Below are 22,174 nucleotides of genomic sequence, written 5' to 3' on the forward strand. Positions count from 1 at the left end.
GAGCAATTATGTCAAAATCTCTGGAGATGGGGCTGCAGCAGCAATATTTTTAAAGCTCTGAGGTGATTGCAGTGTGCGCTCAATGTTGAGACCAAATGGTCTGTTAGACAGTAATCTCTGGAGTAAACTGCAGATTCCAAACATATGCTGTTCATGCTGCTTGGCCACTGTATGAAACACCCTTGTAAAACATTGGGCCTCACCTACTGTTCATCTGGGCATGGTGGCTCACACCTGTTATCCCAGCACTTTGGGAGGCTAACGCGGGCAGATCACAAGGTCAGGAGATTGAGATCATCCTGGCAAACATGGTGAAACCCTGTCTCTACTTAAAATAATAAAAATTAGCTGGGCGCGGTGGCTTGCTCCTATAGTCCCAGCTACTTGGGAGGCTGAGGCAGGAAAATCGCTTGAACCCGGGAGGCGGTTTTTACTCCGTTTAAACAGAACTTTCAACCAATGCCAAGTCCAATCAGTTATATGTCTGTAGCAAATCTTATAATGGCCATCAAATTATAAAAAGTTAACTTTCCTTCTCCATGCAGTAAATACTTTTTCTTTTTTCCCCCCGGTTCCTTGAGAGAATCAAGATTCATTATATTTAATTGTTCCCTCTATTTTCCTTTCTAAGCCTTCTCAGATTAATCTTCAGTTTTGATTTTTAATAACTTTTTAAAAATAAATTTATTTGTGGGGAGGTTAGATTAGAGATTTGGTTGGGGATTTTTAGGTACTTTTACCTGGCTTTTTAATACAGAGGTACAGAAGTTTTTTTCTTATTTTAATAAATTATTCACATACATTCCCAGATGCCAGCCTATATTTTCCTGGATTCTCAGCAATGTTAGAACACATGGAGACATCAGGAAGCTCAGAGTGTTAGGAAACCAAGAAAATTAAGAACTTAAAAGTACTGCAAGTTGAAGTACAAGGGGTCAGAGTATGGAAGAAGTATTCAGATCCACATCAAGGCAAAAATGAAAATTTCTGTGATATTTTCCACCCAAGTTAAAAGAAACTGCTGGAGTATAAATAACATTATTTTTTTTCTTTGTTCTGTTGTTCTTCAGTTGACTGTAGGAATTAAGAGTTCTGCCTTTTAGAATACCCTGGGCATCTCTTTAAAAACTGTACAGTAAAGGGCGAGACTTTTTTTAAAAAATGCATCTAATTGTCCCATGGCCCTGCAGTTCCCATGAAAATGCCTTTTTTAGCTGAGCTGGTGGAAACCTTTCATTCCCTGTGGTCTGTCTCTAAACGGAAGAGGGAAACTGATGCATTAAACCATGGGTTAATGACACATGGATTTGACTGCAAAACATTCCAGTACCAGCTGGAAGTGCTGCCTGGCTGGCCACATGTGATCCAATGTCAGTTTGGATCAGTTTGGATCAGTGGAACAATGATACCAAAAATAAGGTGAAGTGAACTAAAATGCATAGAGGAAGAAAAATCTAGCTGTACATCCTGGTAGAACAGAAGACCAACTTCCCAAAGGAAGAAAATTATAATGCAAATACTCCAATTCCACACATTTATGTTTGGACATTCTTATAACTGAAAAGATGGTCTGTGATTTCTGAGAAATATTTATAGCATATCCATAAAAGAACTGCTATTCTTTTTTGGAAAAAGATATTAAGTTAAAAAGTAAGTTGAACAATCTACATTGATTTCAGCTCGTTTTCTACATGCTTATCTGACAGGCATTAAAACTGGCAGATATTTTACTAGGAAAATCTGATTGGTCATTAGTGTTCTGTAGACCAAAGCAGGCAGTAGTAGCTGATTATTTCACCTTTCATACAGTGGAGCTAGTTTAACACAGGCAAAGTGCTAATTACTTTCAGTTATGGACTCCTTATTTATCTTGCCCTCATAAATCTCACTGAAAGTGACCCATATATGGTAAGAGTGTAATAGGCTAGATGCAATGATTATTTCAAATAAAAAAATCTAATACTTGGGTAAGAGTCATTATAGCCTGGTAGGGTCACCTCATGATTATAGGATTTGTTTTCTAAATCATTTTTAAAAGAAATTCTGGCTATAGTCAGCACCTTCTACTCTAGTTTCTTGCCTTCATTTGGTCCTTATGCTAGAAAGCTTATAATTGAAGAGGAAGGAAACAATTTAAAGTAGATTTAAAAACAAAAAAAAGATGACAACTGCTATGATTTGTAAAAGATAGATAGATAGATAGATAGATAGATAGATAGATAAATCGAACTGTGTGAATAGCCAGCAATCCCTGAATCCCAGAGCCAGGCACCCCTCCCCATGTGTTAGTCTCATGAATCAAAGTCTTACAATGTATCTTTTATGGATATGCTGTAAATATTTCTCAGAAATCACAGACCATCTTTTCAGTTATAAGAATGTCCAAACTTGGCACAGTGGCTCACTCCTATAATCCCAACACTTTGGGAGGCCAAGGCAGGCGGATCACAAGGTCAGGAGTTCAAGACCAGCCTGACCAACATGGTGAAACCCCGTCTCTACTAAAAACACAAAAATTAGCCGGGCATAGTGGCACACTCCTGTAGTTCCAGCTACTTGGGAGGCTGAGGCAGGAGAATCACTTGAACCCGGGAGACGGAGGTTGCAGTGAGCTGAGATCATACCACTGCACTCCAGCCTGGGCAACAGAGCGAGACTCTGTATCAAAAAAAAAAAAAAAATTCAAACTTAAATGTGTGGAATAATTGGAATATTTGGATTATAATTTTCTTCCTTTGTGAAGTTGGACTTCTGTTCTGTGTAATAATATGTGTGTATTTCTTCCAGGTATAAAAAGTTTTCAGGTGAAAGCCTATTTTAAAATATTTAAGAAGAGCACGATAACATTGTTTTTCTTAAAATTTGCTGTATTTTAGTATATACCTGGAAGAAAAAATGTTAAGGGAAATTTTCTAAACCTTTAGCTAGTCATTCATTCAATTTTGTAAATGTCTAAAAAGGAGACTTTCATATTAAATGGTTTTCTCATATATTTTGAGGATTTTTTAAGTTTACATTCTAAAAAAAGCAATTCTTGTTTTGGAGCCTGTTTCTTGATGCTGTGATATTTAAAAATGGACCGTGGTTAAGTGCATTATATTTTTCTATAGGAACAGCGAAGTAATCAGAAGCTGTCAAAGGCTTTAACACCAAATAAATCTTTGCAAGGACCATCAGCATATTTTACAGCAATAATATAGCCCGACTTCCCTAAAATAGTGATATGCACTCAAAATCCTATAACTTTTATATAAATGTATTGACTCATTTATTATGCAGGAGACTTTACTGTATGTAAAAATATAGAAACCCCCAAGCCAGCATGTTATATTCAAAATTTGACCTCAAATGAAAGTGCTGAACTATAAGAAACACTAATATGTAATTAACATAAGTCATGGTCTTTGTGTTTGGACTGCTCACTGTTTCAAATACATTATATTCACCTACAGACTCCTTCCCATTTCTCTGTCCCAAATACAGAGGGACAGAGCTGCCACTTCTATTTACTGTCTTCCTTTCAATATTTATTGTTTTTAAAGAGCCTAAGAGTTTTAAAAATATCTGTCTTCCTTAAAGAGTATAAAATATCATCAGCCTCCTTTGTTGCTAAGGAGAATATACAAAGGGGCCAGTATTTTTGATACATCTTTTTTTTTTTTTTTTTTTTTTTTGAGATGGAGTCTTGCTCTAACACCCAGGCTGGAGTGCAGTGGCCCGATCTCGGCTCACTGCAAGCTCCGCCTCCCGGGTTCACGCCATTCTCCTGCCTCAGCCTCTCCGAGTAGCTGGGACTACAGGCGCCCGCCACCACGCCCGGCTAATTTTTTTTGTATTTTTAGTAGAGACGGGGTTTCACTGTGGTCTCGATCTCCTGACCTCGTGATCCACCCGCCTCGGCCTCCCAAAGTGCTGGGATTACAAGCGTGAGCCACCGCGCCCGGCCCGATACATCTTAAATAATTTATTTTGGAGAGTTTATGATTGATACTTGTGAGTATAAAGTAGTTATGACTCGACTGGGAATAAGATTTTCTGGGTTTTGTTTTTTTGTTGTTTGTTTGTTTTGATGTTGAAAGGATGGACTCAAAGTCTAGAATTCTTAAAAGAAGCCCTAGCATTTAAAATTTGGTTATATTATATACTTCTAAACATAGTAAGTGCTCACTATCCCAATCTATAGTTGGTAACTATAGTGTGAAATAGCAGACAACAGACACCTTGCTGTTTGCCTTTGTTCTCTAAAGCAGCCTCAGCTTCATTTAGGGAGGTTATGTAATAGAAAGCCCAGAAGGTACTTGTTTGAAGATGTTTCTAAGTTTTAGTTTTATTCCTTAGTCTTCAGGGATAAATGTGGGTAAGACAGTAGAGAAAAATTGCATGCTTGGAGCATGGGTGGAAAACTAGAGAGAGGAGATGAGTCATTCCTGGGGCAAGTTCCTGCCCACTTCCTCTTCTGGAGACTTTGATTCATGAGCCTGACACGTGGGAGAGGGTCTGGCTTAGGGATTGCTGGTTATTCACACAGTTCTTGACAAACCAAAAAAGTCTCCAAATATAAAGTTGCTTTGGGGCCTTCCTATTCATCTGGTGGTTTCTAGTCTCAGTTTAGCTATTTTATGAAGGAGAGGGGTCCCAAGTTGAAAACCAGGTATTAATTTAATATTTGTATTAATGGAAAAATGTGTTAGACCTATACAGGTTGGAGTTCTGTGAACTGCTACCAGGCTATTCCTTAATTTTCTGCAGATTATTGATTATTCCTTAAATTTTTGAAAGTTTTTAATCATATGTGACGTCCCATTTTCCTCCACATTTGAACAATGCCATCAACTTCAGCTTAGATCACAAGAGAGGTATGTGTCTTTAGCCTTCACTTTGAGCAGTAACAATCATCTAGGTGGCCCATGACATGTTTTGGAGACTTTGGAGGTGTGTTTGCAATAGATGCTGATTTCTGTGGGGAAGTAAGTTAATTTCTACATCGGTGATTGTGCTATTCTATTTTTGTTTGGGTTTTTTTTGGGGGGTGGTGGTGTTTTTTTAGCAGTAGAGTAAGTTCGGACAGTCAAGTTTTTGTTACTAGGGCATCTCCAGGAGAATACTCTCTCCTTATTGGTTTTTGAAAAGGAGCCTCAGCACAGTACTACACAGGGATGTGTCACTGGGGTGGGAAAGGGGAGTTACTTTTGGATCGTGATGGATCTCTTCACTTTTTGGTGATCCACCAACCACCGCTGCCCCTGACTCTTTGGGTGGATGTAGACCTTGGATACATGTCATGCATGTTTTCTTTCTTTTCTTTTTTTTTTTTTTTTTGAACAACATGGCTGTTTATTTCACCTGGGTACAGGCAGGCTGAGTCTGAAAAGAGAGTCAGCAAAGGGTGGTGGGATTATCATTAGTTCTTATAGGTTTTGGGACAGGCGGTGGAGTTAAGAGCAATGTTTTGGGGGCAGGGGGCAGATCTCACAAAGTACATTCTCAAGGGTGGGGAGAATTACAAAGAACCTTCTTAAGGGTGGGGGAGATTATAAAGAACCTTCCTAAGGGTGGGGAAGATTACAAAGTACATTGATCAGTTAGGTTGGGGCAGAAATAAATCACAGTGGTGGAATGTCATCAGTTAAGGCTATTTTCACTTTTTTTGTGGATCTTCAGTTGCTTCAGGCCATCTGGATACATATGTGCTGGTCACTGGGGATATGATGGCTTAGCTTGGGCTCAGAGGCTTGACATTCCTGTCTTCTTATATTGATAAGAAAAATAAAACAAAATAGTGGTAAAGTGTTGGGACGGCGAAAATTTTGGGGGATGGTATGGAGAGATAATGGGCGATGCTTCTCAGGGCTGCTTCGAGCGGGATTGGGGCAGTGTGGGAACCTACAGTGGGAGAGATTCAACTGAAGAAAGATTTTGGGGTAAGGGGTGATATTGTGGGGTTGTTAGAAGGAGCATTTGTCATACAGAATTATTGGTGATAGCCTGGATGGCATGTTTTCTTTTTCCTGATAGTTTATAATTAGGAGCATTGGATTTTGAAGCCTTAAAGCTTCAGGCAAGTTATATGATGTATCATTATTTCAGTCAAACCATTTTTATCCTGAAGAACTCTCCCCTAGCAAACCACAGTTCAGACACCACAGGAAGGTATTGTGGTCCTGTCTTTCGAATTGACTGGATATGGGTCTTGATCCAGAGTTTTACACTGATCAAAAATACAGCCTGAATGGTAAAAGCCCTCATTTGTAACCATGAATAACTATCAATACATGCTCACTTTTAGAAGTTTATTGCTAATTAAGAACTGACTGCATTTTGTGTAATTTGTCCCTTTTTGCACCAGAATGCAGTAAGTATGACCTGTTTGCAGTGCTGGTCTGTTGCATGCTCTTGTGTTAATAGCTTCTCTAGCCGTGTGAGTTTTGCAGTAAGTGGTTGTTGAATAACCATGTGGATATAAAATACAGAATCCATACAGGAATTTTTAAAGGTTATGGGCAAATTTAATTTAGTTGTAACTTAATCCTTAAATTGCTTTGTAATTGTGAAGCTTTGCCTCTGGTTTCTAATCTGCTTGCGTGTATTTCATAGTCCTGTTTTAGAAGTGTACTTTGAGCTGTTCATAGCTACACAGTGTGTCTGAGGACACCAGTGCTTTCCTTTCCTTCTCATTATTTGCTGTTTGATGATTTAGCATAATTGGGTTGAAATAGCTCCATGGGCACAGACTTGCCAGCCAGATAACAGATTTGCTCCATGAGACTGTTGTCTAAAAAAACATCAAAGATCTGCTCTTATAAGTTATTAATGTTTTACTTTTACTTACAGGTTTTATTTATAGTTGCATCATATAGGGACATTCTTTAGCAAAGCAATTGAGACTTTCTGATATATGGAATGCCTTTATGCTGAGTATAATAATAATAAGGCATCTATACTAGACCAACTTCAGTTTCTAATTGAAGTTGTTAGCTCTGTGAATTTGAGCACAGGGTTTTAAAAAATTTGTGTGAAAATGAGGACTGAGGAATGCCCTTTGTATCTGACTATATTTGTCAAAAGTATTGAAAATAAATGATTGCCCTTTAGTAAGACCCTTCAAGACATAAAACAAACAAACTTTTATCCTTAAGTTTAGCATTAACAAGATAAGTCACTGATAATATATTCACATGTGTTATTTATGAGTTTGAGTTTAAAATTTCCTCTGATCACTGCATCACTGGTGATTAGAAATTCCTAGCTGACTTCCAGGAAAGAATGTAGTTAGATGCTGCAGCATAAGTATCAATTTTAAGTTTTCCTAAGTAAGACCAAAGTTGATTTTTAAAGATCAACTTTCAGAAGACTCTGTGACTTTTTCACTTCTATCATGTACAGAGGGATTTGAAGGCCAGTGGCTCTTGCCTGTTCACAAGGAGCAGTGAGCTTTGGCTGCACCATTACGTGTGGGCTCTCCTTCCTCATTAGACCAGGACTGGCTACCACTGTGGGAGAAGAGTCCAGTTTACCAGTGGTGGAGTCATACTATCCCTTGCTCCCACTGCCACCATCTTTGGGCAATAAAGAAAAATAGAGGTGAAAACAAGTTTTAGTGTCAGATCTACTTCTTCCTGGATGATGTGGTTCTTGATAAATTTATTCATTTGGTGCCCTGCAGATTGTTCAGAAATGATTTAGGCATAAAGCTTCTGTCAATGAATTCATAAGAGATTAATATGAAGGAGAGGCTGCTGAGACTTCTAAGAGTGATCAAGGGTGTGGGCCTTCTATAGAGAGAGAGAGATTGTTTCTTGTCAGAGAGATGTTTCAATCTTTGGGTCTCCATTTGGTAGGAACTTCATTTGTTCACTCAGCCAATACGTATTGAGAACTTGCTAGGTGTGAGGTGCTGTGTAAGGAGTAGGAACACAGTGAACAAGAGAGCATGGTCAGCCCTCACCCATAAGAATGTACAGTCTAGTGAGGCAGATATATATGAAACTAATCTGTACATGTGTATACTTACACATACACACATGTTCATATAACATGATTTACAAAAAGGGTTAGGATGCAAGAGTCAGAGTGAGGGATCTGTCCCTGGATGGGGACAAGAAGGGGGTCAGTTCTGGAGGACTTCCTTGAGCTCTGAAGTTTCACCTGAGAATGGGAGATTCAGAACTTGGTGACAGAGATTGTGGAGCTGACTGTGTCTTTGCTGATCCTTGGCAAAGGAAGTGAGATTGTTTCTAGCTTTTCTGTTTGGGGTGCTTCTCTGTCAACTAAAAATCTTCATCCTTCAAATATTGCATCATTTGTGTATGCTTCATTCATTCACTTACTCGTGACCCACTCCTTGAGTGCCTGCAATGGACAAGCGTCTGTCCTAGGAGCCGTGTGCTGGGCCGCAGTTAAATCTGAGAGATCATGTGTGACATTTCTCGTGGATTGAGATGTCTGAGTGTCATTGTTTTGGGAGAGCTAGTGGCATGGTTTATAAGGCTGTTTTTCATTTTCTCCATACAGGACAACAGCTTTGAGCAGTTCATTATTAATTATTGTAATGAAAAGCTGCAACAAATCTTCATTGAGCTTACTCTTAAAGAAGAGCAGGAGGAGTATATACGGGAGGTAATGTTGAAATGCTTTTTTAAAGTGTTGGTCCTTTTTTACTCGTAATATAAATTCTAATTCAGAAGATAGCCTAAACAAGAAGCCATATTCAAAAGACTACATACTGTATGATTCCATCTGTCATTCTAGAAGAGGCAAAGCTATAGAGACTGATTACCTATGAGAAGCTATCGAGTCAGGGATTGCTAGGAGATAGGAGTCATGAGAGGGTTGTGGCTGCAAAGAGACAGCACGAGGGAATTTTGGGGACTGATTATGATGGCGGTTGCTTGACATTATACATTTGCCAAAACTTAGAGAACTGTATACCAAAAAAGTCAGTATCACTGCAAGTAGATTTGAAAATATTTTGAGACTTTGTTCAATATCAAAAAGTATTGAGTATTCAAATTTATAGTAAAAATAGGTAACAGTTATTGAGTCCTTACTACATAGCAGGTATTATATTAAGTGCTATGTATGGATTATCTCATTTAATGTAATCTTAAAATAACCAGAAGTAGTGTTTGCAGAGTCTTTTCATCATTAATTTAAAAATATAGATTTGCTTTTCACCCTTTTATTTTTTTAAATAGCCAGTCTTTTTCCAAGTGTAAAATTTGTTATTTCAAAAAATAAAAGGGAGGAGGCTGGGCATGGTGGCTCACGCCTATAATCCCAGCACTTTGGGAGGCCGAGGCAGACAGATCACAAAGTCAGGAGATCGAGACCATCCTGGCTAACACGGTGAAACCCCGTCTCTACTAAAAATATAAAAAATTAGCCGGGCGTGGTGGCGGGTGCCTGTGGTCCCAGCTACTTGGGAGGCTGAGGCAGGAGAATGGTGTGAACCCAGGAGGCGGAGCTTGCAGTGAGCCAAGATTGCATCACTGCACTCCAGCCTGGGCGACAGAGCAAGACTCCATCTCAAAAAAAATACATAAATAAAAGGGAGGAATTGTTATGTTTATATGTTTATTTCCTTTTTTGTTTATTTGCCTTAATATTTTAGTAATGATATTACCTGTTTTGCTTTATTTTCTTAGTATCATTTTAAGCCATTAAGGACACTGGATTCTCTTTTATCTTTCTTTCCATATAGATTTTTCTAATGTGATTGTTATCCCCAGTGGCTTAGTAAAACAACCCATTTACTCAAAAGCTAAATCATAAATATTTCGTCTTTATTTTAGAGTACTCATTATGCTTCAGAAATGTTTTATACTTGTCTGGCACCTTTTAGTAACATAAATATTCTAAAAGTACGATTCATTCCTTTCCTGTCTTCCCATCATGAAGAGAATGCCCAAACTTTGATGGGTAACTTAAAACAGTTTGTACAGATTGTTTAAAACACTTCTAAGAATATATAGGAAGATTCCTAGCTTGCTGTATGAATAGAAGACAAATAAATGTTTACATTTATGGACAGAATGTAAGTAGACACAGAAAGATTACATTTGGCTTTTTGGATTTGGCTTAGTAGCCAGTGTTAGAACCAGTGGATAGATTTTCATGTGTTTCCTTATGTTGAAAATACTTTGTGGTAGCGCTGGCCTTTTTTTTTTTTTTTTTCACACTTGAAAGAGTTAACTTCCCTACAACACAAGATTGATTCTAAAATTAATTTTTTTCCTTATGATTACAGATTCAGAACAGAAGAATCTAGGCTTTAAATTCTTGGAATCAAGTTCTAACTTATTTCCTTATAAACATTGTAAACATACACAAAGTAATATTGACCCAAGGGCCTGTTGAGTAAATATTTGGCCCAGGGCCAGTGAAGTGCATGGGAAATTGCTGCAGATGGGAGAGTGGAATGGAAGGCAGTCTCAGAACAGGTCAAGGGCATTTGCTTCAATCAGATTATGTCAGTGGTAGGCAGCTGCATTGAGAAAGTTTTGGGAACTGCCTGTGACATTTGTAGTACCCATTCTATAAAGAAAATAAATTCAGAGAGGAAAGGAAATATGATAAGATGGGCAAAGTCTGTTTTATGGATGGTAGTGTCATGGCTTCATCTTGTGTCATTGGATTTTGTTCTGTTTTGTCTTTTAGGATATAGAATGGACTCACATTGACTACTTCAATAATGCTATCATTTGTGACCTAATAGAAAATGTGAGTACTTAGGTACAGTTTTCTAAAGAATGTTTTAGTCCTATAATTCACCCTTATAAATGTTCTCAGTGCCTCAATGTTAAGCATTAGTATTTTCACTGTTTTATACACACACACACACACACACACACACACACACATATGTTAAGGAACTGCAGAGTTCTAGAGATTTTATTGTAGCCCTAAGAGATCATACACAGTTCTTGAACACATACATAGACAGCTGGATGTTTTGATACTTAGCCAGGATCCCCTGTAGCCATATCACAACACCCTTTTATGACCTTCAGACACCAGGCATTAAAGGTACCAGCCTTTCTTGTATGGTTGGAGCCCAGGTCTATTCCATGACTCCTGGGCATGTGAGTACTGATCAGAGTAGGCTCTGAGCAGCCATCCAGTTTTTTGCCAAGTCAGAATATCCATTTCATTCCCAAAACTCTAATGACCTCTTAACATACTATTCACTGGGTATTATATTAAGTTTAAGAGACATAAAGGGACAACCTCTGGAGCTGAATTAAGTGGGACCCCAGAAGTGGCTTAAGTGCAGCTGTAGCATTGATTCAGATCATACATGCAGAGGGCATTGCATGTGTGACTGCAGGTGGCCAGGGACCTGGAATTTTTCAGATGACCCAAGTATGTGCGTATGCAAAAAGGCTTAAAGTGTGAAAAATTATTGGATAATTTCGAGTAAGCTTTCTGAGTCCAAGATTTTTGTTTTTAGATCATATTCCATAGTTTATTGTAAATGAATTAAATGTAGGAAGACTGATTTTGTGTGTGGAAAACAGGAAACTAATTTATGCTTAGGATTACTAATACCTGACTTTGAATAAGTAATTTGAAACAGTGTATAAGCTTTATTATCCTGCAGTCTTTTTAGCAAGACCAGTTTAGTGAGATGAGTGCTGTGTTTCAGGAATACAGTCACATGCTCTGAATGAATATTAAATCATTTTCTACTCATCTTTTACAAAGCTTTTTGGGAAATATGTAATTAGCCAGTATTTTTTTTCCTCAGTATTCAAGATATTCCTAAAAATTGTTTCTCTGATTAAATTAAACATTAAAAACAATATTCTAAGGCATCAGTATTTTTCAATAAGAAACTGTGTTTCAAAAAATATGAACAATGTTGAATGGGAACACTAATATTCCATATAAGCAATTCAGATCTCTGATTTTGGCTCTGAAAAGTGAATTTCCTGAAAATTTTCCTGGTACATTTTGTGAAAGAGGTAATTTGCTATGGGAATCTTAATTTTCAGAATTTCTAGTTAGTATGTTTTCCTTGATAAATATAACGTTGCATTTAATATTCTCTTTTAAGAAGGGGAGAAAAAGGCCGGGCGCGGTGGCTCAAGCCTGTAATCCCAGCACTTTGGGAGGCCGAGGCGGGCGGATCACGAGGTCAGGAGATCGAGACCATCCTGGCTAACACGGTGAAACCCTGTCTCTACTAAAAATACAAAAAAATTAGCCGGGCGTGTTGGCGGGCGCCTGTAGTCCCAGCTACTCGGGAGGCTGAGGCAGGAGAATGGCGTGAACCTGGGAGGCGGAGCTTGCAGTGAGCCGAGATCGCGCCACTGCACTCTAGCCTGGGGGACAGAGAAAGACTCCGTCTCAAAAAAAAAAAAAAAAAAAAAAAAAGAAGGGGAGAAAAAGAACAGTGGTAATACACTTAATTTAACTAGATTATCTCAGCCAAAAATCCCCTTGCTATATGATTGAAGAAGCTCATGTTCACATAGGAACCTGGGTATATAAAGGAAATGTTTCCTTCCAGCATCATTAAACAATAATGTTTGTTCTGGGGATGTTATGAACACACTTGATTCCTGAGAGTCCACACTTCCCCAGGGTTTTGTGTGGAATGAATAAATGCTGGTCAGAGGATGTCGTGGCCTTGTGAGCAGAATGGGAGAGGAACAGAGGACTTTGCCTGGGTGGAAGTAGGTGGGGTTGATGGTCAGTGGAGTGGATTGTTTTTGGAATTAAGACTTATGACCCCATAGGGGCAGTCCATGGAGTAGCAGTCTTTATTTAGCAAAGTAGAAGCTTCCTGACTTCTGATTCAGTTTAGGGCTGACTACTTTTGGAATAAAAATGACCACAGGGTCTAGATATGCAACAAATAAATTTTCACTTATGTTTAACATCCATTTAGAAATTCCACATGAATTTCTAAAATCTAAATCTATATGAAACAGATATTCTTGAAATCAGCTTCATTGCAGTGATTGTTAAAAGCAGCATCTCAAATCACAGCATTTTTTTCTAGAAAATAAACTTTATTTTGAACACATGAACAATTTGGAAACATAGAAAACGAGTTTCCTTCTTAGGAGTGAATCAAATAATGGCCTTAGAAGACTGCTTTGTGATTTGAGACATGTTATAGAGGCTGTATTGTCACATTCATTTCTGCTTTTAGATTTGTTTTTGAATCTTTGAGGTCCAACTTGTCTTTTTCTAAGAGTATAAAAGTCATCATCAGGCTAAGGTGTCTGAGGCAACTCCCAGGTACTGTTGTTCTGTACGAGGAGAGAAAAACCAAGAAGACACACTCTTCCCAACCACACCACCATACACACACCTGGGATCCTTCGGGAAAGAGCTGATTCCTGTGGCTTTTGTTATTGTTTTGATTCTCTGCTTTTTGTTATAACTGAACAGACTTTTCTTGTGACTAAGTTGATTGTGTTTGATGGTGTAATTAGGAATAATTATTAAAACAATACAGTGAGGAAGGAAGGAAACTTTTTTATTTCTATTTTCCCAGAACACAAATGGAATCCTGGCCATGCTGGATGAAGAGTGCCTCAGACCTGGCACAGTCACTGATGAGACCTTCTTAGAAAAGCTGAACCAAGTATGTGCCACCCACCAGCACTTTGAGAGCAGGATGAGCAAGTGCTCTCGGTTCCTCAACGACACGTCTCTGCCTCACAGCTGCTTCAGGATCCAGCATTATGCTGGAAAGGTATGGGGGAGCTGTGAGCACCCAGTCAGGCCTACCAAGTTACTCCTGCAAGGAGGCTGTGCCTCAGAGATGGGTGTTCAAAACCCCATTAACTTGTGAGGACAAATCGAGCTGCTAAAGTGGTTGAATCAATAAATGTTCAATAGAAATAGAATCTGGACCATGTTGACTAAAATCTTATTAATATAGAAAACCAAAAGCAAAGCTAATGGACTTAATGAAGAGTCTAAATATATTTTTGAATCATCTTTATTATTTTCAAACTCTAAGCTATCCTATAAAAAATATCTATTAACACTATTGAAGGAGATTTGCCAGTACAAATTAAGAGTCAATAAAGACTTAAGGCTTTAAAAACACAAGCCATTTAGCAAAAATAATGAATTCTTTGAGATTTTGAAATGACATTAGGGAAAATATTTACTTTTTTTAAAAAGCACTTATTTATTTGGTTAATATTTGTGGGAATTAATTTTATGTCTAATATATAAAGACAACGCTAAAAACAATCTTAATTGATTAATCTTTAGAATCCTGAAAGAATATTGATTAGAGCTAATACTTCCTTTTTCATAAAATTGCAAACTTCAAAGGGAAAAAAACTTCTTGATTATACATTTGTAAAAATTAAGTATATAGTATCTGAATTATCTTTAATTTCAAAATGTTAGAACTTGGTACTTTATTTTTTTATTAGCCTGTATTATTAAAAGATAATTTCTGAACAGCTTTTCTGCTGCTTCAGGATATTTATGAAAATGTTAGTATTATTTCTATTTTGCCCCATCTACTTTTAAACAGACTAGAATTGGCACATGAGAACTAAAAAATAAAAGTAAAACCCCAGAATATGTTCAGACTCCTAAAAAATGCAAAATCCTTTGAAAATGTTATGATAACATTTTTGGAGTTTATTCTTGCAAATACTGAATGGTAATAGAATTTATTTTGATCTTGTCTGTGATTTAGACAGATGGAATTTAAACTTGGAGGCAAACTCAGTATGAGAGTGTGACTAACGTGTCAGGGATTTTTTGATGGTGAAGGAAGTGGCTGCAATGTAGATAGTCTTGGAGTATTTTTAATAGTTGTTTGACATTATAGCATGCAATGTGCCTGTCATTGAGTTACATGTGCTGCTTATAGGTGCTGTACCAGGTGGAAGGATTTGTTGACAAAAACAACGACCTTCTCTATCGAGACCTGTCCCAAGCCATGTGGAAGGCCAGCCATGCCCTCATCAAGTCTTTGTTCCCTGAAGGGAATCCCGCCAAGATCAACCTGAAAAGGCCTCCTACAGCAGGCTCACAGTTCAAGGCATCCGTGGCCACTCTGATGAAAAACCTACAGACCAAGAACCCAAACTATATTAGGTATTTCTGGCACATAAAACTTTCACAGTTCAAATGTGAGAGCATCCAAAGGAATATCATTTTTCCCTTTTCTTCAATCTGAGTGTAGCCCAAGCAGAGGGTAACTAAAATACTTACAGATTAAATAATACCTTATCTGGGATTGGCTTAAAAAATGCTCCACTATCCTTTCCCCTAAAATAAGAAAGTAAAAAAGTAAAGTGTGGTGGAGAAGATAGTAGATGCTTAATGAAGCTCAGTGGTTGACACCTAGGGGTTTTCAACTTTCTGTATGTTTATTTTTTTTTTTTTAATGGCAAGTTAACAAAATGTAAGTGTTTTTTCTGGTCAGTGTTTTGCAGAAAACTCTTATTGGCTTCATTTGGGATTCTTGTTCTTTTAGCTTAGAGCACAGCATTGAAGCAAGTGCTTTAGTTAACAGCTCTGGCACTTCTTAGGAGACATGCACTTTTTTCTTCCCTGTGAGAGGTGTAGGCCTGGAGAAAGTAATGATTCCTAAAGCAATCTGAATTTTTTTCAAGGCCGTAGAAACACCTTCTTTTTTTTTTTTTTTTTTTTTTTATTATACTTTAGGGTTTTAGGGTACATGTGCACAATGTGCAGGTTTGTTACATATGTATCCATGTGCCATGTTGATTTCCTGCACCCATTAACTCGTCATTTAGCATTAGGGACAGCATTAGGAGAAACACCTTCTTAAAAGGGGCTGGGCGTGGTGGCTCACACCTATAATCCCAACACTTTGGGAGGCGGAGGCGGGTGGATCACCTCAGGTCAGGAATTCGAGACTAGCCTGGCCAGCATGGCAAAACCCTGTCTCTACTAAAAATATAAAAATTAGCCGGGCGTGGTGGCGGGAACCTATAATCCCAACTACTTGGGAGGCTGAGGCAGGAGAATCGCTTGGAGGCAGAGGTTGCAATGAGCCAAGGTCACTGCACTCCAGCCTGGGTGACAAAACAAGACTCCGTCTCAAAAAAAAAAAAAGGAAAAAGGCTTCTGGGCTCTTCTCTTTTTCTGCTTCTAGGGTATCTTAGACAAAACTATCTCTAGTAAAGACCAACTAGGATTAGAGTTTGCTATGTGTGTATTTGGTGAGCTAGATAATAAAAGGTATGTGTCTGGTGGGTCAGATTTCATAGAGCACACCCATACCCACAAGTACCTTCTATATTTGTCTTTGAAAATGTAGTTATGAGGAAACTAGAGTGAAGAATATTTTTGTGTTTAGTTTGTGTGCCTGATATTATATTTACAGAAATGTAAGTAGACAAAACCCTCTGGTTTGATTACAGTCAGATTAGAACATATGTTGGAGAGGATCCTAGTTTAAAAAAAAATCCAAGAAACTTTCTGTGATGAGTTGCTTTTGTTATTCTCAATTGAATGAATTTTTTTTGCATCTTAACTATATTTTATTGAGGTATCATTTATGTGAAGTGATATGCAAGATCTGAAGTGAACAGTTCGATTTTTTTTTTAACCATTATGTATACTTTAGTAACCACCACCCAGGTTAAGACATAAAACATTTCCATTACCTCAGAAAGCTTCTTCTTTCCCCTCCTTTTTTTATTTTTACAGCTTTTCTAAGAAATCTTAACTAATAAACCCCAAGGTTGTGACTATATTATCGTATATTTTCTTCTAGAAGCTTTGTAGTTTCAGATTTCATATTTAGGTCTGTTCCCCCCACCCCCCAATGTAGATATCCTGTTGCACTAACACCATATTGAAAACAATCTTCTTGGCCGGGCGCGGTGGCTCACGCCTGTAATCACAGCACTTTGGGAGGCTGAGGCGGGCGGATCACGAGGTCAGGAGATGGAGACCATCCTGGCTAACACGGTGAAACCCCGTCTCTACTAAAAATACAAAAAATTAGCTGGGCGCGGTGGCGGGTGCCTGTAGTCCCAGCTATTCGGGAGGCTGAGGCAGAGAATGGCGTGAACCCGGGAGGCGGAGCTTGCAGTGAGCCAAGATCGCGCCACTGCGCTGCAGCCTGGGCGACAGAGTGAGACTCTGTCTCAAACAAACAAACAAAAAAGAAAACAATCTTCTTTGCCCATTGATTTGCTTTGTGGCCTTCATTGATAATCAGTTGAATGTATATGTAGGGGTCTGAACTTACTAGGCTGTTCTGTTTATCTATTTGTCCATCTTTAAGCCAAAGAGCAAACATTATTTTTATAAATGGTAAAAGAGAAAGCATAGTAACAATGATGCCAAACTAGCTAAGATGTAGTTGTCCACGTAAGTGTGTAATTTCACAGCTGTATTTAGGCAGCCATAATCATGAATGTTTAAGTATTAGTTGGGACACAGGGATTGCTGCAGTATGATCCAAAGGTAGCAATGATTTAAGCAAGATTGATGTTTATTTCTTAAGTAACTTCTAAGTATGAGGACTCCAGAGCTGACAGGGCAGCTCCTTCTGTTTTGTGGCTCTGCCGTTTCCTGGGCGTGTTCCTCGTCTGCATGGAGGAAGATGGCTGTCCACCATGTCAACATTTGCAGCCAGCAGTAAATGGAGGAGACAAAGGGGAGCGCCCGTCCCTTCTTTTAAGAACACTGACTAGAGGCTGCAGACATTACTTCCCCTCTGATTTTAGTGGCCAGAAGTTGCTCACCTGGCCACACCTACTTGCAAAGGTGGTTGGGAAATAAAGTTTTTCGCTGGGCAGCGAAGTGCCCTGTTAAGAGAGGATAACCGATATAGGGAGGAAACAGTGTTTTTTATCTTTTTATTGAGGTATAATACACATACATTAAAATGCATGGATCTTAACTGTACAGCTTCTTGAAGTTTTACAGATGTATGTACTTGTGTTACCCCATCCAGACCAAGTGGTAAAACATTCCCGTCAGTCCAGAAGGTTCCCTTGTGTCCCTTGCATGTCGATCCCCCACTACTACCTCTCCCCAGAGGTAACAGCAATACTGATTTTTAACCATGGGTTAGTTTTGCTTGAACTTGATATAAACGGAATCATAACTACAGCATGTACTCTTGTGTTGGGCTTCTTTCACTCAATGAAATGTCAGTGATACTTATCCACATTATTGCATTTATTAGTGTGTTCTTTTTAAAATTACTGTGCCTGCAGTATTGTATTTATTTTTAGGTGGTTGTAAAATGATTTGAAATGATTTCAAAAGTAATGACTAGGTTTCTTAAGAATAACAATTATTAGGCCGGGCACGGTGGCTCACGCCTGTAATCCCAGCACTTTGGGAGGCCGAGGCGGGTGGATCACGAGGTCAGGAGATCGAGACCACGGTGAAACCCCGTCTCTACTAAAAATACAAAAAATTAGCCGGGCGCGGTGGCGGGCGCCTGTAGTCCCAGCTACTCGGAGAGGCTGAGGCAGGAGAATGGCGTGAACCCGGGAGGCGGAGCTTGCAGTGAGCCGAGATTGCGCCACTGCACTCCAGCCTGGGCGACACAGCGAGACTCCGTCTCAAAAAAAAAAAAAAAAAAAAGAATAACAATTATTTTGCTATGAAACAGTTATATATAATACTTTGTGAAAACATAGACAATTATATTCATAAGAGGCAGTTTATAACCTAAAATCTTTGTGATCTTTAAGGTGTATCAAACCAAATGATAAAAAAGCAGCACACATCTTCAACGAGGCTCTAGTGTGTCATCAGATCAGGTACCTGGGGCTTTTGGAGAACGTCCGAGTGCGGAGGGCAGGCTACGCTTTCAGGCAGGCATATGAACCTTGCCTAGAAAGATACAAAATGCTTTGTAAACAGACATGGCCTCATTGGAAAGGACCAGCCAGGTAAGAAATTCAGTGACCATATTTAATAATGAATGTTTTAAGTAGTCAAATAGTATGGTTTTTTTTTTTCACATGCTGTTAGATAAAACAGAATTTTGTGAAAAACTGGGTGTAACCTCTGTTTTGGACCGTCTTCCATTAGGATACCATTTTGTGCTAAGATCTAAACAAGACTTATCAAATCCACATTTGGGACTTGTATGGCAATAATATTAATTTTTAGAATATGCCCAAGGTAGGTTCGTAGGAGGTGATTTGTAATTTGATACATTTATATTTGTGTAGAATCATAGAAGGGTAGAATTAGAGACAAGTTGGATTACCACTTGTCACTTTTCCCATGAAGAATTTGGCTGCAGAGAGAATCAGTGGATGGGTGAAGATCCCTCTCTTTGTCTATATCTATACCAGTTAATCAATAGACGATACGAGCAGGTAGGATTCACAGTGTCAGCATTACTGCTAGGAAAGCTGGATTAGAGAATGTAGCTTGGACCCAGGGCCATACAGCTTTCAGCTGGTCTGTACTGAATTGCATTTACTCATCCAGTCCCAGACAGAGTGCTGGACACCGCAGGCCCAGTGGTGCATCCTCATGTCCTGCGAGCTCTCCACAGGCAGAGAGAACTGTGTACTGATGGGTGGCTGCTGCAGGAGAGAAATCAAGCCTTATTCCTCTGCTCTCACCAGAGAGGCTGCTCCTTTGCAGGCTGAAGAAGGCTTGCCCCTGAATACTGCTGGAGGGCTGACATGCCTGTTTCATGCGCCTAGGCAGGAAATGGGTGATTTTCATTTAACTGTACTGGTATTGCCTACACATTATTCTCAGTGCACCTGGCCTTTCACAGGAACATCAACACACTTAGGACACTTACCTTGTATTATAAGAAGATCTAGAAACTCCAGATGTATGGTGTGGTCTCTGATGCCTAATTTAGTACCCTAATTTAATGTAGGATTTGGGTACTGTTTCAGTTCCCATTGCTAATTTCCAGGATATTATGGTAAACAGGTACCATAATACAGAATGTGTATTCACTCCCTGCCTGGCATCTAGTCTGCAGGTGGGTGGAGTGAGGTTTAGTTCTAAAGACCGATGTTGAAACTGGGGTCCAGGATAGAGAGGTCAGGGCCAAGTCCGGTTCTTGCTCCCACTGGGTAAGGCCCACGTTCCTTAGCATCCCGTTGGTCTGGGACTGTCTCTTGGGCTCTGCTTTTATTCTCAGGGGCAGAAACAATGTTTAAAATATTTTCAGCGGCCGGGCGCGGTGGCTCACGCCTGTAATCCCAGCACTTTGGGAGGCCGAGGCGGGCGGATCACGAGGTCAGGAGATCGAGACCATCCTGGCTAACACGGTGAAACCCTGTCTCTACTAAAAATACAAAAAATTAGCCGGGCGAGGTGGCAGGCGCCTGTAGTCCCAGCTATAAGGGAGGCTGAGGCAGGAGAATGGCGTGAACCCCGGCGGGTGGAGCCTGCAGTGAGCCGAGATCGCGCCACTGCACTCCAGCCTGGGTGAAAGAGCGAGACTCTGTCTCAAAAAAAAAAAAAAAAAAAAAAAAAAAAATTCAGGAATTAGTGAGTTTAAAATAGATCTGAGTTTCTTGCACAGCCTCCTCGCCCAGGTTGGTACATTATTATAGGTATATTTGATACAAGTATTGCCTCTACTAATGAAATCAAGAAATTGGCTTTAATACCACATTTTCTTAGAATACATAGTAAACCCAAATTTACTTTTTCAGTGTTTACTGGATTTCGTTTAATTTGTGGAAAGTTCTTTGATAGATGGATGATTGCTGAAAGAGCAATTACACTTGGAAATGAAGCCATGTTTTATACCACTGAGAACCTGATACCATGATAGAAGATAAAACTATTTTTGTAACTCAGAAAACTCACTGTTTTTATTTTTATTTTTTTAGGTCTGGTGTGGAGGTCCTATTTAATGAATTAGAGATTCCCGTGGAAGAATACTCCTTTGGTAGATCAAAGATATTCATCCGAAACCCAAGAACAGTATGTAACCAAAACCTTTACACTCTGAACTTAAGTTGGAATCGTATAGGAAAGTTCTTAAAATATGTTTAACTTTATAACATTATATGAGGGGCCACCATGAATGCCACAAAACTCTTGTTTGTTTATCTACAGATAACCAAGAGGCAGGGACAGATAAGGGTAAGGGGTAGTGGAAGAATGCGTATTTTTTATGAACCATCAAAGTCTTTGCTCTGACAGATTGTACAACACTTAAGAAATCACAAAGAAACTGTTAGGACAACAGTACAACATTCATAGCAACTGCAGATAAATTCAGTCTGTATTTGTAATACCTGAATTACACGTTAATTTTAAGAACTACAGCCCCATTATTATGAGATACAGGAAAGCACTAAAATGAAAAATTTTTTTAAGTAAAAAAAATACTTTTAGCATTCTACCTCATAGAACCCCAAGGAAATATTTTTGTCAATGAATAGATGAGTGTGAAGTATAATGAGTATAGCAGGTGACTGGTAATTTGGAAACGTTAAGATTTTGGAAAGTATTTAATACATTTAAGAGAATTTTCCAGCATCTACCTTAGTAATTTGCATCCTCATAGACAGTGTGAAGGTAAACTTAAGCTCAATTCAGCCCCTCTCTGATTTGTCATAAATTCTGAATCACTGGAATAAAAATTATAAGTCTTTCATGAATTCGTCAAAATAATTTTCTCATGGACCATTATCCATATCATACATAATGCATATGGTTATTCAGTTCTTTTTTTCAATGTAATTGACTCCAATATCATGGCATTTTGTCTCCTGAAAATTCCTTTCCTGTATGCTGTGAGGTTTCAGAGAATTTTTGATAAGTCCATCTATCATTTATTAGTTATTCAAATTAGAAGACCTGAGGAAGCAACGCCTGGAGGACTTGGCCACTCTCATTCAGAAGATATATCGGGGGTGGAAATGCCGCACACACTTCCTGCTAATGAAGAAAAGCCAAATTGTGATTGCCGCCTGGTACAGGAGATATGCGGTAAGAGTCTCAGTCATTTTAAATCAGTAATAACAATGCTAATTTGCCAACATTTATTATGTACTTACCATGTATGTGATTTTTACATGCTTAATTCTCCCAACAACCTCATGAGATAATGGATGTTCTTAATGGTTCTTTTTTTTTAAAGATGAGAGAACTAAGACACTAAGCTGTTAAGTAATTTGCCCACAGCCACATAGCTATAAGTGGTAGAGCTGGGATTTGAATCCAGGACAGTATTAGAGCTCAAGTTCAGTGTACC

The 22,174-nt window shown here is 38.8% G+C and overlaps 1 protein-coding gene across 7 annotated transcripts in view; it reads left to right on the plus strand.

The window, feature by feature from the left end:
* The window catches only part of MYO1B (myosin IB), a 186,327-nt gene that overhangs the window by 134,715 nt on the left and 29,438 nt on the right, over positions 1–22,174 (plus strand). For all 7 annotated transcript variants that reach the window (XM_063644835.1, XM_055290064.2, XM_055290066.2 and 4 more), the window contains exons 14-20: positions 8,512–8,616; positions 10,657–10,719; positions 13,508–13,708; positions 14,855–15,081; positions 18,675–18,875; positions 20,802–20,895; positions 21,760–21,909. In XM_063644835.1, coding sequence (XP_063500905.1) covers positions 8,512–8,616; positions 10,657–10,719; positions 13,508–13,708; positions 14,855–15,081; positions 18,675–18,875; positions 20,802–20,895; positions 21,760–21,909 — 1,041 coding nt within the window. The remainder of the gene's footprint in view (positions 1–8,511; positions 8,617–10,656; positions 10,720–13,507; positions 13,709–14,854; positions 15,082–18,674; positions 18,876–20,801; positions 20,896–21,759; positions 21,910–22,174) is intronic.

Source organism: Symphalangus syndactylus, chromosome 8, assembly GCF_028878055.3.
Source record: "Symphalangus syndactylus isolate Jambi chromosome 8, NHGRI_mSymSyn1-v2.1_pri, whole genome shotgun sequence".
Classification (NCBI taxonomy): Eukaryota; Metazoa; Chordata; class Mammalia; order Primates; family Hylobatidae; genus Symphalangus; species Symphalangus syndactylus.